General features: G+C 35.4%; 1 protein-coding gene across 1 annotated transcript in view; it reads right to left on the reverse strand.

Annotated features, from left to right (window-relative positions):
* Positions 1-17,405, reverse strand: part of AKAP9 (A-kinase anchoring protein 9) — a 190,330-nt gene that overhangs the window by 116,394 nt on the left and 56,531 nt on the right. Inside the window, exons 3-5 of the mRNA XM_081799698.1 lie at positions 15,260-15,490; positions 11,705-11,749; positions 353-406 (exon numbers count right to left, since the gene is read on the reverse strand). Of these exons, the coding sequence (XP_081655824.1) occupies positions 353-406; positions 11,705-11,749; positions 15,260-15,490 (330 nt within the window). The remainder of the gene's footprint in view (positions 1-352; positions 407-11,704; positions 11,750-15,259; positions 15,491-17,405) is intronic.

Raw genomic sequence — 17,405 nt, forward strand, 5'->3', positions numbered from 1 at the left:
AGATTTTTAATAATTCATACTAACAACATTTCTCAGGAAGAGGGACTTAAACACTGAATTCCATAGCAAAATCCACTTTAAAATATCACTTATCATCTGAGAGTTTACTGGAATGACAACCTACTTTGTTATTATTGTGATATACACCTTAAAAGCAAAAACAAGATACCGCAAAATCTGTCACAATTGAACTTTTATAACAAAATGTGGCTAATTTTGGTTTGTTAAACATTAAAAGCATTTAGAAATCACACACAGAAAGAAGTACATGCAGGAAAAAGCTCTGTTAGTAAGCCAGATGGTTTTAAATAGTATAAAACATTAGTATCGTGAGTAGTTTTAAATACTGTACCCTTAATAAATTTGTAGGCTTTTCTGTTCTCACCACAAAACTGCAACCATTTACCTGTACAAAAACAATTTCCTGATATATTATGATTTTAGACAGAATTTTATTTAAAGCTAACAATTATATTTCTGCTAACTATATTCATGCATCTCTTATGCATAGGGAAAATGCCTCATTGGCAAAAATAGACAAAATGATTAAATTTAAATCTATAAAAGACATTATGATCATTTCAAATACCAAAGATTCCCAAAACATTTGAGTGCTAACAATGCAGAAGACATGGTACTATACATTTTTGTTTAAGTGAATTGAAGTTCTAAGAGCAGTTTCTGTTTTGACTTCAGAGGGGTAATTATAAACCTCAAGTTACTAAATCCTCTTCTACAAAATCCTGCCTTATAATCATTTAAATAGCTGTTTTTTGATTAAGCTCTATTCATTTTAAAGTAAAATTGTTTACTGGTGCAAATTCACTAAAGGTTGGTAATCAGGTCAAGAAGTATGAGATGAATAGGTGAGGAACAGTCCCCCACCTTTCCCTGGGGGAAATGACAGCCATGTCAACCCTGACTGATGTAGAGATTTTCCATAACATATGTTTGCCTCTCTCTATCACAAACACTTGACGATGGGAGGAAGAAGGATGACAGTCTATGTCTCCTGGGTTGACCTGGTGGGAGATTAATTTCAGACCAATTAATCTATTTAACAAACCCTTCCTTCCCCCAACAGTGCACAAAAAAACTTCACTTCTGCTTACATCTTAATTATTCATAATTCTACGTTAACAGAATCCAAGATAATAAAGTTTGTACTGTTGGAATACACAGACTAGAATATCCCAGAGTTAGGATACGGACTACATCTTTTTATTTTTTTTTATTTTATTTTTTCTGATTAATTGAATGTTTATCTTTTATTGTTATGTTAATCACCATACATTACATCATTAGTTTTAGATGTATGGACTACATCTTCTTAAAAGTGAAGATACTGGGGCGCCTGGCTTGCTCAGTCAGTAGAGCATGCGACTTGATCTCAGGGTCATGAGTTCAAGCCCATCCCACTTTGGGCGTGGAGCCTACTTAAAATTAAAAAAAAAAAAAAAAAAAAGTGAAGATACTAATTAAGAGTTTTGTAACAGAGTTTGATTCCTTTGTTTTTTTTCCTAAGGATAATTTCTGAAAAATAAAGTTAAAAAAAAAATTCATCTTTATGGCAACACAATATTACAATTTGTGAAAACTATCAGAAGACAGGAGTACTAACTCTATTAAGATTATTAATATCAAGTCACTTGAAATAACTTTCCAATTAAATCCTCCTAAATTTCAGTTAGCTTTTCTTGATTCTGAAATGAAGCAGTTTGATAAGCATCTATTAAATTTTTACAGTTATAGTATAATGAAATGGATTTTATGAATATTTTCAAATATATTAAGCAAGGATACACCTTTAAGTGGAGATGATACAAGTCATCAGTTTATAATGACTGTATCTAACACATTATATAGCCAAAGTTCAGCTTAATTTTTCTCTAACTTAATCAAAATTACACTCTTATGTATTGGCTTCTTAAAATACATGACCATTTTCAAGACTTAATTACATGTTATTATAACAAACATAAAAATCATTATTAAAAATTTTTAAATACTATGTAAATAGATAATAAAAAATTATTCACCAGGACTAAACTAATATAAACTATATTCTGAAGTTAGAAGAGAAATACTCAGCAGAATACTAGGATCACTAATAGTTAGCATTATTCTATTTTTTTAATGAAGATAATTACTTTATTGATAGCTAAAGGGTACAGCATTCATCCCTTCCTATATTAATCTTCTAACGCTATACCAGGTAAACCTTAATATGAAAGTAAATTAATAACCTGAAACAGGAAAATTAGATTGTTAAACTCAGGTGAAGAAAAGCCTTTCTCTTAATGTCCTTTTTTTACTGTGGCATTTTGTCAAAGTTATTTAACCATTAGGCAGTACTAATATATTCTTTCTGAATTCACAGATATATTCAATCTGTATAGAGAACATGAAGACTTGGGAAAGTATAAGAAAGGTACATTTTCAATTTTAAAATGTTCTGTAGAGGTAAGTATCATCTCATAAAGATACTGCTATTCAGAAAGAATCAGAGGAAGATAATTTTTATAACCATAAAATGGCCTTTACACCAAAACCTTTTCCTTTCAGTGGATGTTAGTTTAAAAGCATAGAAGACTGCCAAAAAATAAAAAAATAAAAGCATAGAAGACTAACTCACTATTAATATCTTATCCTATTATACTTAATGTGGTACTATTTACATTAAAAATATTAATAATGGATATCCCTATCAAAATACCATCAACTTTTTTCAAAGAAATGGAACAAATAATCCTAAAATTTGTATGGATATTTTAATAAAATAATCTGATGGTTCAAAACAGTTCATGAAAATTATAGTTCAATGTGCTTCAGTGACTCATGGAATTGGAGCCAAGTAACTAATGAGGTTAAGATCATCCATTTAAAGTCAAAGCTGATTATCAAATACTACACTGTACACCTTAAATATATACAATTTTTAATTGTCAATTATACCTCAACAGAGCTGAGGCAGGGAGTGAGAAAAAATGAGGTGAGGTTAAAAAAAAAAAAATCAAAGTTAAAAGACTAAGTTTATATAACTTTATGGCTAAAGGCTATGTCTCCCACTCCAGCTAGTCATTTCATAAATATCATGAATCATACAAATAACTTGGTTAAGAAGCACTAAATAATCACATGAAATCCAAAATGAGAGTATCTGCCCTGCCGTCACTTCATATTTCCATACTTAACAAAGCGTATTTATTTACCTGTCATGTGTCTAGGTTGCCTCCAGCATTTGCAACTTTCTCCAAATAACCCTGCTCAAAGGGTATCAATAAAAATATTTCATGTACATAGAGCATTTTGGATATGAAATGTCCCTTCATGGAAGACTGAACAGATTAGGTATAATTTAATTTGTAAGAAGGGCATTTTTTACTCAGTCTGATTCCTCTGGTATACGTAACTGGGTATATTTATACAGAAGAGATCTTACTAGGGGCGCCTGGGTGGCTCAGTCGTTAAGTGGCTGCCTTCGGTTCAGGTCATGATCCCAGGGTCCTGGGATCAAGCCCCGCATCGGGCTCCCTGCTCCGCGGGAAGCCTGCTTCTCCCTCTCCCACTCCCCCGCTTGTGTTCCCTCTCTCGCTGTGTCTCTCTCTGTCAAATAAATAAAATCTTAAAAAAAAAGAAGAAGAAGAAGAAGAAGAAGAAGAGATCTTACTAGGTATCATAGGTATCACAGGATATTATCATCTAATTCTTTCTAGGCCTGAATCCATTATTCAATCCAATGAGAATACCAGCCAAAGAAGTCAAGAAAATTAAGTGCATACCATAAAATTTCCAATCTAAGTTCTAGGTAACTAATCAGGATCTGAAATCCTTTTGAGAATAATTTGTTAAAAGAATTCTCATTACACACTTCATTTACTTAGTGTAAAGATAAAGCATATTTCTACTGAAGAGCAGTAAAAAAAACCCCAAACTTTGTTGATTATCTTTTTTATACCAAACACCATACTAAATATTATCAAATATAACCCTCACAACTACACTGTGAAGATCTCACTGTTCTACAGGTGAAAAACAGTATATCAGAGTTGAAGTGATGGGCACAGGTTGATACACCTTGGGGGTGATGAGGCTGAAATTTGAGCACAAAGCTCCAAAGCTCCTGTTCTTTTTTATTACCTTATTTCCCTACATACCAGAAAAATGACAGTGATATTTTAAAAACATACAAGATAATTATGTGGCCTACAATTCAAAACTGTAATTCTGAAATTTTAAAAACGCTCCAATGCAAACAAGAGCAGCCAACATTATTAAACTTTGGAAATCTGGCATTTGTAATGAAGTTATAATCTATGTATCTCCTACAAAGGAATTTCCTTTGGCAGGGAGGGTGTGATACTAAGAGATAATTCCTTAAAATTTCCAATATGAAAATCATAACAGGGTGAGATTTATTCCTCAATTTACAAATTTACCTTACTAATGATTCTTCTGCCTCCTGAAAAGGTAACTGTGGCTTAGAAGTCCCCCTTCATTCTAGCTCAGTCAAACCAGTTTTTTTTAAATAACATAATGTATTATTTGTTTCAGGGGTACAGGTCTGTGATTCATCAGTCTTACACAATTCACAGCGCTCACCATAGCACATAACCTCCCCAATGTCCATCACCCAGCCACCCTATCCCTCCCCACCCCACCCCTCCAGCAACCCTCAGTTTGTTTCCTGAGATTAAGTGTCTCTTATGGTTTGTCTCCCTCTCTGGTTTCATCTTGTTTCATTTTTGCCTCCCTTCACCTATGATCCTGTCTTGTTTCTCAAATTCCATATACAAGTGAGATCATATGACAACTGTCTTTCTCTGATTGACTTATTTCACTCAGCATAATACCCTCTAGTTCCAGCCACGTCGTTGCAAATGGCAAGATTTCGGGGTTTTTTTGATGGCTGCATCGTGTGTGTGTGTACACACCACATCTTCTTTATCCATTCGTTGATGGACATCTTGGCTCTTTCCACAGTTTGGCTATTGTGGACATTGCTGCTATAAACATTGGGGTGCACGTACCCCTTCGGATCACTACATTTGTATCTTTGGAGTAAATACCCAGCAGTGCAATTGCTGGGTTGTACGGTAGCTCTATTTTCAACTTTTTGAGGAACCTCCATACTGTTTTCCAGAGTGGCTGGCAACAGCCTGCGTTCCCACCACCAGTGTACGAGGGTTCCCCTTTCTCCGCATCCTCGCCAACATCGTCGTTTCCTGACTTGTTAATTTTAGCCCTTCTGACTGGTGTGAGGTGGTATCTCATTGAGGTTTTGATTTGGATTTCCCTGATGCCGAGCGATGTTGAGCACTTTTTCATGTGTCTGTTGGCCATTTGAATGTCTTCTTTGGAAAAATGTCTGTTCATGTCTCCTGCCCATTTCTTGACTGGATTATTTGTTCTTTGGGTGTTGAGTTTGATAAGTTCTTAATAGATTTTGGATACTAGCCCTTTATCTGATATGTCATTTGCAAATATCTTCTCCCATTCTGTCGGTTGTCTTTTGATTTTGTTGACTGTTTCCTTTGCTGTGCAAAAGCTTTTTATCTTGATGAAGTCCCAATAGTTCATTTTTGCTCTTGCTTCCTTTGCCTTTGGCGAAGTCAAACCAGTTTTAACATCATTAACAGGAATAGCGAAAGCTTCAAAACTAGCCCAGAGTATCACGGATTCAACCAGTCCCCATATTAGCAATCTTAATGAGACATTTTCAAACATTTCACAATCAATTTTTCTACTGTTTTCCTACGGACACAGAGAATATATGACTTCGTCACAGTATAATTCATCATGAATCCAGGCCCAAAATATATAATATCACAAAGGTTATGATCAAATCAGGTCTATCTGTCATTTCATAAATATCTTTTTTCAGTGTAATCTTCTAAGTAACTGTTTTTTCCAATTATAAATCAGTTAATCAATTTAGTTTTTGTGATCTCCAGTAAAAAGAAAAAGTATCAAAGGATAGGTCACATAGTAAAAAGAAGTATCTTTCCTGAAACTTTTGTTTGGAAAAAAAAATACATATGTATGTATAGATATATATTTATTCATGTACACAATCATTCATGTATATAACAATAAAACATGTATGTGATTACATATGCAAATATGTAGAAATTACACACATATACATGTAGTATAGATTTCTTGTTCAACCATGGTCAACATACTCTAACTTTTAACCATAGGAATTATATTTAAATATTACTTGTACCTTATTTCAAAACACATCAGATTTACTAGGTATCATAGATAGTTTCAATACATTCTTCTGGACCTCATAATTCCCACCAGTTTTACAGCTTAAAAAAATCTAGGCAAAAAATAACTTATTGTAATAAGACTTTTCAATATTACTGTTTTCAAAAAGAGAACTTGAAATCACAATCTTTTGATGTCCTTACCTTTCAAATCTGTATTAATAAAAATTAAAGTTACTCTCTTATCCCAAAGTGAGAAAATGGCTATATAATTTTAACCAAATTTCAAAGGCATATATGAGATGGTCTGATCTATAGCCACTTGGCTTATAAAAAAATTCACCTTACTGTAAAGAAAAAAAGGCACTTTGTGCAGTCCTGGGGTATCCCAAAGACATAGGGAGTTCAGGCATAAAAACACCTGAAACTTTCAATCAAGAAAGACAAACTATAAGAATTATGGCATTAGAAAGAGAGAGAGAAGACTTCCGAGTAGGAGGGTCCTGAGCTCACCTCTCCCCACGAACACACCAAGGCTGCAACTACATATACTGCAACTCACTGAGAACGACCTGAAGACTAGCAGAACAGCTCTTCCACAGCTAAAGATAGAAAGAAAAAGCCACATCGAGAAGGGTAGGAGGGGCAGAGATGCAATCAGAAACTAAACCTCCCATGCGGCAACCCACAAGCAAGAGAGATATCACAGGTGTGAAGGTCCTCCTTGAGGAGCAAGGGGCTTAAGCCCCACATTGGGCACCCCTCTTCCTGTCGATCTGCACTGGGAATATGAGCCTCCATAAGTATCTGGATTTAAATCAGCTTAACTCTGGGAGAGTGGAGGGCTATAAGAAACCAATACTCCACTCTTAAAAAGGCCAATAAGTGTACACCAGCATCTACTCAGAGACCCAGCCAAGAGATAGCAGTTTGAAAAGCGCCTGGACTATATTATGTGATGGAGATTTATTAATTTTAGGGCTTGTGCCACAGGGGCAAGGATCTGCAAAACTTTCTCTGGGAATGGAAGTGCTGGCAGGCACTATTTTTCTTGCCCTCCTTCAGCCCAGCTGGCTTGACACTGGTGGGCCCCCATTCGGACACTCTTCCTAGCACCACTCACCCTGCCCTGATGTTCCCCTGCAGAATCATTCTAACCAACCTGACTGCCCTGGCAAGGGCCCTTCCGAAGTGACTCCTGCTCTAGGGAGTCCCACCCACCTGCATGCCCATGACCGTGGACACCGAGCCCCCCAGCCAAGTCACACTGCATCCTAACTCCACCCACCAGCATACTTGAAGCAGCTGCAGCCAGTCCTCTTAGTCAGCCATGTTGGGGCCAGCCCTACCCACCAGTGTACCCATAGCAGTTGCAGCCCAGTCACTATGTGCAGATGACATGATACTATATATAAAAACTCTAAAGACTCCACTAAGAAACTTTAGAACTAATAAATGAATTTAGTAAAGTTGCAGGACACAAAATTAATATACAGAAATCTGTTGCATTTCTATACATTAATAATAAACTAGCAGAGAAATTAAGAAAATCCCATTTACAATTTTATCAAAAAAGAATAAAGTATCTAGGAATAAAGTTAACCCAGGAGGTGAAAGACCTGTACTCTGAAAACTATAAGACACTGATGAAAGAAACCAAAGATGACACAAATAAAGGGAAAGATATACCATGTTCATGGGTTGAAAGAATTAATATTGTTAGAATATCCATACTACTCAAAGCAATCTACAAATACAATGCAATCCCTATCAAAATACCAATAGCATTTTTCACAGAACTAGGACAAATAATCTTAAAATTTGTATGGAACCACAAAAGACCCCAAATACCCAAAGTAATCTTGAGAAAGAACAAAGTTGGAGGGAACACAGTCCCAGATTTCAAACCATACTACAAAGCTACTGTAATCAAAACAGTATGGTACTGGCACACAAATGGACACATAAATCAATGGAACAGAACTGAGAGCCTAGGAAAAAACCCATGTTTATATGGTAACTAATCTATGACAAAGGAAGCAAAAATACACAATGGGGAAAAGACCGTTTCTTCAATAAATGGTGCTGAAAACACAGGACAGCTACATGCAAAAGAATGAAACCACTCTTACACCATATACAAAAATAAGCTCAAATTGGTTTAAAGACCTGAAGCTATAAAACTCCTAAAAGAAAACATGGGGAGTAAACTCTTATACCTCAGTCTTAGGAATGTATTTTTGGATCTGTCTTGTTAGGCAGGGGCAACAAAAGCAAAAATAAACAACTGAAACTACATCAAACTAAAAAACTTTTGCACAATTAAGGGAACCCATCAACAAAACTAAAAGTCAACCTACTAAATGAGAAAAGATATTTGTAAATGACATATCCATTAAAAGGTTAATATTCGGGGCACCTGGGTGGCTCAGTGGGTTGGGCATCTGCCTTCGGCTCAGGTCACGATCTCAGGTCCTGGGATCGAGCCCCAGGTCAGGCTCCCTGTTCCTCCCCCTTGCTCGTGCTCTCTCTCTCTCAAATAAATAAATAAATCTTTAAAAAAAAAAAAAAAGTTAATATCCAAAATATATATATAAAAAAAAACCTCACAGCAGAGTGTATAATGCCAGGTGAAGTAAGTCAGTTAGAGAAAAACAAATGCAATATGATTTCACTCATATGTGGAATTTAAGAAATAAAACAAATGACCAAGGGGAAAAAGAGAGAGACGAAGAAACAGACTCTTAACTACAGAGAATAAACTGATGGGTACCACAGGGGAGAAGGGTGAAGGGGATGGGTGAAAGAGGGGATAGGGATTAAAGAGTACACTTATCATGATGAGCACTGAGTAATGTTTAGAATTGATGAATCACTATATTATACACCTGAAACCAAATATTAACACTGTATGTTAACTATGTTAAAGTAAAAAACTTAATAAAATTTTTAAAAAATAAAAAAATAAATTTAATAAAAAGAACTCATAGCACTCAACCCCAAAAAAGAAAGAAAGAAAGAAAGAAAAGCAAAAAAAGGAAACAGCCAAACAATCCAATTAAAAAATGAGCAGAGGGCCTGAATAGACATTTTTCCAGAGAAGATATAAACATGACCAACAGGCACATGAAAAGATGCTCAGTATCATTCATCATTAGGGAAATGCAAATTAAAACCTCAATGATATATCACCTAATGCTTGTCAGAATGGCTATTTAAAAAAAAACATGAAATAACAAGTGTTGGTGAGTTGTGGGACAAAGGGAACCCGTGTATACTATTAGTGGGAATGTAAATTGGTGCAGCCACTATGAAAAACAGTATGGCAGTCCCTCTAAAAATTAAAAATAGATCTATATGATCCATTAATTATATTTCTGGGTATTTATCTGAAAAAAATGAAAACACCAATCTGAAAAGATATATTGCACCCCTGTGTTTATTGTAGCTTTATTTACAATATCCAAGACATGGAAGCAACCTAAGTATCAATCAGTAGATGAATGGATAAAGAAGATGTGACATATATATATATGTGTGTGCGCATCTGTCTATATATGATGGAAAATTACTCAACCATAAAAACAAATGAAATCTTGCCATTTGTGACAACATGGACAAGTGAAATAAATCAGAGAAAGGGGCACCTGGCTAGCTCAGTAGGTAGAGCATCTGACACTTGACCTTGGGGTCATGAGTCTGAGCCCCACGTTGGCTGTGGAGATCACATAAATAAATAAATAAATATTTTTTAAAAAGTCAGAGAAAGACAAATGCCGTATGATTTCACTTACATGTGGAATCTAAAAAACAAAATAAATGAACAAAACAGAAACAGACTCATAAACGTAGAGCACAGAATAGACTGGTAGTTGCCAGTGGAGAGGGAACGTAGGGCGATGGGTGAAATAGGCATAAGGGAGTAAGAGGTACAAACTTCCAGTTATAAAATAAATAAGCCACAGGGATGTGGAATATCCCACAACATAGGGAATATAGTTAATATTACAATAATTTTGCATGGTAACAGGCAGTAACTACACTTACTGTGGGAGCATTTTGTAACATATATCAATGTCAAATTACCACGTTGTACACCTGAAACTAATAGTCTCTATCAACTATACTTCAATTTAAAAATAATGAATAAAAATAATTTTTTAATTATGTTCAGTTAGCCAACATACAGTACATCATTAGTGTTTGATGTAGTGTTCAACAATTCATTAGTTGTTATAACACCCAGAGCTCATCACAACACGTGCCCTCCTTAATTTTTTTAAAAAGACTACAGCCATTATAGAAAGAAAAAAAGCAGTGTTGCTTTCATAAAGAAGCCCCAAATTTAAAGTCACAAGGCCAGATTCTCTGAATTGCAAGTCGTGATTTTATTTTTTTAAAGATTTTATTTATTTATTTGACAGAGAGAGACACAGTGAGAGAGGGAACACAAGCAGGGGGAGTGGGAGAGGGAGAAGCAGGTTCCCCGCGGAGCAGGGAGCCCGATGCAGGGCTCGATGTGGGGCTCGATCCCAGGACCCTGAGATCATGACCTGAGCTGAAGGCAGATGCTTAACGACTGAGCCACCGAGGCACCCCTGCAAGTCGTGATTTTAAATTGAGATACTTTCCCTATAGGCAACTTTATGTAATGTAAATCAGGTACCAATTTATTTATTCAACCCTTGTTAATTATCTTCTTGACCAAACTACCAATAAGTATATTCCCAGCTTTTAAGCACATTAAACTTTTGAAGTATCAGAGTTTTTACTCCCATTTGCAATTCAAAACAGTAGTCTGTTCACTTAGAACATGATTTTTTTTTTTTGGTATTAGAAACCTACAATATATCAAAACTTATGGAATACACTGAGTTGCTGAACCATTCAGAGCAAGGAATAATTTTCCATATCCTCAAATTCTGGACCAAAGAAATGATAATGATATCTAAAACAATAAGAAAAAGATAACAATATGACATATATTTATTAATAATACATAAAGAAGGTATTTCCTAATGTGGCCAATGCCTACATTAGCTTTTATCACCTAAATTAAAAATCACTATTGCAGCATTAATTTCAACAAATGAATTTATGTAATTATATAGAATTAAAGCATTTGTAAAAAGCATCACTCACAATGTGAAATAGTATATGTATAATGAAATATTTACTGTGTTGAATATGGATACCTTATGATGATAATTAATCCTAAATCTCAATATCATTTTCCTAGAAACTTAAAGGCCTCTAATTAAGGCCCAAGCTATTCAAACAGATTTAAGACCTTAGTTAATAATCTGAAAAAAATACAGAGAGAAAAACATAACCTTCAGGTTTTCTAGGTCATTTACATTGTATTTTGTTATGCTATACTTCATTATATTTATAAAAATACATAAGCAGGTGAGTTGCGAGAAATAAAGGATTAATGTTTCAAAAATAATACATAAAAAGTTAATCTACATAATATTACTCATTCTTACCTCTGAACTATAATCATCTGCCGTAGTTGAAATCTCACTTTCTGGCTAAAACAAAAATAAAAACCAATTACATTAAAGCCTTCCCCTCCCCCGCCAAACATTGTACTTCATTAACCCATTACTATTAGTAACATATGATAGAAAATTCATATAAAAATATCACTAAAAAACTAGCAAAATTATTCAAGCATTTTAAAAAAAAACTTTAAGTATGTGGATTTTATTTTATTCATTTTTTTTAAAAGTAAGCTCTGTGCCCAACATGGGGCTTGAACTCACAACCCTGAGATCAAAAGTCACATGCTCTACCAACTGAGCCAGCCATACGCCCCTAAACCTATAAAATTTTCACTCTATGAATCACAATAGCTAACTAACACACCTGACATTTATCATAAAGCATTTTTCTAAATGTAAACATATCAAGAGGTACTTTCACACCGGGTCTTATATACATTACAAATCATTTGTAAGACAAGCACCAAATAAGATATCATCCCTCTAATTCTTATGTCTCTTTTAAATAAAAGAAAGTCTTAAAATGTTACTCAAAAGAGTTCAATTTCTTCAAAAAGAAAAATCATCAGCGTGCCTGGCTCAGTTGGTAGAACATGAGCTTAGAGATTACTTTAAAAAAAAAAAAAAAAAAGGGTAAAAAAAACCCCACCAAATCTTGATGCTAGAAAAGTAGTAAGAACTTGAAGAAAAATAACAATGTTCACTGTTTTTTTTTAAAGATTTTATTTATTTATTTGAGAGAGAGAGAGAATGAGAGAGAGCACATGAGAGGGGTTAGGGTCAGAGGGAGAAGCAGACTCTCTGCCGAGCAGGGAGCCCAATGCGGGACTCGATCCAGAGACTCCAGGATCATGACCTGAGCTGAAGGCAGTCGCTTAACGAACTGAGCCACCCAGGCGCCCAACAATCTTCATTGTTACTAACACCTCTGCAGCTTATAAAACACTTACTAAGACATTCCTGTTTTATTCTTACAACCCTGGGATTTGGGTATGAAGTGAGTGGCTTTTCTGAGCTTCCCTTAGTTTAGAACCACTAGAAAGAGGTTCCCTCAGTTCAGAACCACTAGGAAGTTTCCTCAAGGAGGAAACTTAAATTTTCACTGCTTTCACTGTTCACCCACTTTACAAGTGAGAAAAGAGACCTAGATATTTCACCTTTTCATTCAACAAATATGAACCATCACTGTCTCCTTTCCCATCTACACTTAAGGAAATTTTATTCATCACTCAATACCAAGTTCTAAGTCTACCTCCTCTCTGATGTAGTAACTGATGCCAGGAACAGAAATAAGCTTACCCCTATCCTAAAATTCTGTCATAGGGGTTCCTAACTTATATGACCCTCTTTTTTTTTTTTTTTTTTAAAGATTTTTTATTTATTTGACAGAAATAGACAAAGCAAGAGAAGGAACACAAGCAGGGGGAGTGGGAGAGGGAGAAGCAGGCCTCCTGCCGAGTAGGGAGCCCAATGCAGGGCTCGATCCCAAGACCCTGAGATCATGACCTGAGCCGAAGGCAGACGCTCAATGACTGAGCCACCCAGGCGCCCCTATATGACCCTCTTTTAAATCTAAAATACTTTCATGACTTAAGTCCTCATGGCTGATTCACTTATGCCTTTTAAACAACTATAGATTAAATGTATATTGTGTACTAAAAACTGTGTTACCGAGGATGAAATGGTGAACAAGACACTCTTTGCACTGGAAATGCTAAAACTCTAGTGAGAAGCCCAAACATTGATTTGTTATGCAGAAAAAGATAACAAATACATCTTCAAACCACGTCAAGCACCAGAGTTGCCATTTTACATCATTTAAAGGATCCAGATTTCAACAAACAATTACAAGATACACAAAGAAAAAGGAAAAGTATGGCCCATATAGAAGAAAAACAACAGTCAGTAGAAATGGTCCCTGAGGAATATTGGACTTCATATACAAAAACTTTAATTGAGCTATTTTAAATAGAGTCAAATAAGTGAATAAAATTAAATCTAAAATACTGAAGAAAACTATAAGGATACTGCCTTACAAAATAAAGAGCATCACTATAAAAGAACCAAAGAGGGGCACCTGGCAGGCTCAGTTGGTGGAGCATGCGACTCTTGATCGCGAGGTTGTGAGTTTAAGCCCCATGTGGGGTGTAGAGATTACTTAAAAAAATAAAATAAAATTTTTAAAAATAATTTTTTAAAAAAGTAAAATAACTGAAATGAAAAATTCATTTCAGGGGGCTTAACAGATCTGTGAAGAATCAGCAAACTTTAATATATAGTTCAATTGAAATTATGCAGTCTGAGGAAAAGATTAAAAAAGAATGAAGAGGGGCGCCTGGGTGGCTCAGTCGGTTAAGCATCTGCCTTTGGCTTAGGTCATGATCCCAGGGTACTGGGATCGAGCCCCGCATTGGGCTCCCTGCTCAGCGGGGAGCCTGCTTCTCCTTCTCCCTCTGCCTGCCACTCTGCCTACTTGTGTTCTCTCTCTGTCAAATAAATAAATATTTTTTTTTAATAAATAAAATCTTTAAAAAAAAAGAATGAAGAAAAATGAACAGAGCATGAGAGATCTGTGCAACAGTATCAAACATACTAACATGCATAATAGGAGACCCTGAGGAGGGGACAGAAAGGAGCAGAAAGAATATTTGACGATACAATGCCCGAAAACTTCCCAAATTGGATGAAAAACACTAATCTACATATCCAAGATGCTCAACAAATTCTAAGCAGGAGAATATCAAAAAGATCCACTCTTAGCTAATCTTTAACATCCCAAACCTTTTGAATAAAGCTCAAATCCTATATATTATCTAAATCTTTCTGTTTCCATATAAATATGTCAGGGTACACTCTAAATTATAATTATTACCTGTCCCACACACCACTCTTTCTCCTAAGCATCCCAGCCTTCTCTACTCGTGGTTTTAGTTGGTAGCTCCAACCCATCCACCATCCCAATCCACTTTTAAATTCTCCCTCATCGCCTTATTCTGGAAAATCACACCATTAAAGAGAAGAAGAAAATCAGCCTTTATTTTGGGTCTTCTATGGGCCAGGTGCAATCTCCTGCCTCTCACCTTTACCATCCTCCCATCCCCAACATTCTGTGATGCTTTTAAAACTAAACTTCCTACAGTTTCCAAGTCATATCATAGCTTCATGTTCTTGTGGATGTTGCTTTTTTATCACAGAGGTTGCCTTGCTACTTCTCTGCTGATAGCTTATGCCGATTTAGCATTCCCCCAAATCATGGTACTCTAGGGTACCATATGCATTTTTGTTACCATAGCTGTAATCAGAATACACAGACTATCTTACATCTGCCTTCCCCACCTGACTTTCCTAAAGGGCAGAGAATGTCATATTTACCCTTGTATCCTTGGTGCTGAATCCTTGATGTATTATATTATAGTTGTACTATAAATGTTTATTGAATTAAGCTCACAAAAACTGCACAGGGTAATAATGAGTGTTGTCATTACAACAACTTTCCACTTAGACTTCTAATTTTCAAAAATCTAGATGAATACTTACTTCAACAGAGAAGACCTCATCACGTTTGATTATTGTGGATTCAGGAGTCACGGCTGTTCCTACCCTCTGAGAACTATTTATGTACATTTCATCACTCTGTGAGTGCTCAATATTCAAAGCATGGTATGTTGACACATCATGTTTACTGCTTGAAGTTTTCCTCTTTTTTTTCTGCTTCTTAGAAGGATTCTGCCCATCAGATTGAGCTTTCCTTTGTCGAAACTGGGCAAGCTACAGAAAAAAAGACATTGTCCTTATCATTAGAGATACTTTTTCTTTACCACCACTATGAAAAAAGCAAGTATCTTTGGAATCATTTTCTTTACAAAATCAAACCATCACTAAATAAAGGACAGTTGTTACAGTCCTTAATATAACTACTGAATTGCAAAAAAATTAGGTACTTCTGAATAAATACTATTCAAATATTAAGAAGAACTGAAAATGTCATGTCTAAAGAAAAAAAATTAGCCCAGAGTTAGGTAGAATAGGGAAAACAGGCGCTCTCACTCACAGCTTGGCAAGAGTGTAATCTCTGGATGTTAGATTATATAAAAATATAAGAGGTCTAAATGCGTTTACCTTGTGAAATTTCTGGGACTTCTACTGATTTGTACTAAATTTAATTAGTCCATGCAAAAGATTTAGTTACACAAACGATCACTGCAGCCTTGTTTCTAATGGGAAAAAAATTTGAAATAATTTAAATGTCAAACAATAGTGCTTCCTATCCCCTAATCACTTGTATATCATCATCAGGATTTTTGCCATGTCCTAATGCCATCTATACTTATCATTAACTTAACATGTTTTCACTAGTGTACTTATCTAAATTTATTTTAAAAGGAGACTTTCTATCCTGGTATAAATTAAAAGCCAGTATCACTTGTGATTTCCTTAAATAAAATAGTAAACAGAAATGAATGTAATGAAAACTAATACTACATTATCAAAATTTTAGCTAGGTGTTACTGCTGAAGGTTATAAGAGAAACAGGCAAGTGTTAAAGGAGTATTAAGGATATATGAGCATCAAACAGACTTTTGGCTTACTGTAAACAGATGGTCTAAAAAAAAAAAACCTGGAAAGGTATTAACTTTCTTATGATACTATTCACTATTATTTATTTATTTTTAAAAAGATTCTATTTATTCATTTGAGACACAGAGATAGAGAGAGAGAGAGCGCATGAGTGGGGAAGAGGCAGCGGGAGAGGGAGAAGTAGGCTCCCCGCTGAGCCAGAAGCCTGATGTGGGGCTCCATCCCAGGACCCCAGGATTATGCATGACCTGAGCCGAAGGCAGACGATCAACCATCTGAGCCACCCAGGTGCCCCTATTCACTATTAATTAATACTGGATCAGGCTATCACCTAAAATATCCTGTCACCACCTAAAATCAGAAGTATGCATTACATACTTTGGGTAACACTGGATTAACTCAATTAAAATGTTAATGCAAATAATCAATAATATTAAAGATGTTTATATAAAAAGTATACGTGAAAAAATAATAAAGATGTTTATGACACAGTGGTATATATAAAATAATACTGCAAAAGAATATTTTTTTTTAAGATTATTTATTTATTTGACAGAAAGACACAGCGAGAGAGGGAACACAAGCAGGGAGGGTGTGAGAGGGAGAAGCAGGCTTCCCACTGAGTAGGGAGCCCAATGCAGGGCTCGATCCCAGGACCCTGGGATCATGACCTGAGCCGAAGGCAGACGCTTAACAACTGAGCCACTCAGGTGCCCCAAATCTTTTTTTTTTAATAAAAGGAAAATGGTGTGCATCTCTTTCAACAAAGATAAGCAGGGCTCAGGCCCACAGCCTTCAATAATTCTAACTAGCTTGAATTTTAATAACATTATACACATAGGCATATATAAATTCTGGAAGAATATAACCACAACTTTGATATCTCTCTAGACTGGAGATTTCAGGTATTTTTCCTTATGCTCATCTGAAATTTCCTTTTTTATGCAACACATTTTCTAAATTTTATATGAAGCAACTACTAACCACCAATTCTTAAATTTACTTTGAGCTACTTGATCATTGAGAGAAGAACAAAAGCATAAAAATAGCTGTAAGCCCCTTTGGGCCTTAAAAATAGGAAATCTACTAAACAGTCAACAAAACC

The sequence above is a fragment of the Leptonychotes weddellii genome, chromosome 12 (assembly GCF_054177405.1).
Source record: "Leptonychotes weddellii isolate Sample4059 chromosome 12, ASM5417740v2, whole genome shotgun sequence".
Lineage (NCBI taxonomy): Eukaryota > Metazoa > Chordata > Mammalia > Carnivora > Phocidae > Leptonychotes > Leptonychotes weddellii.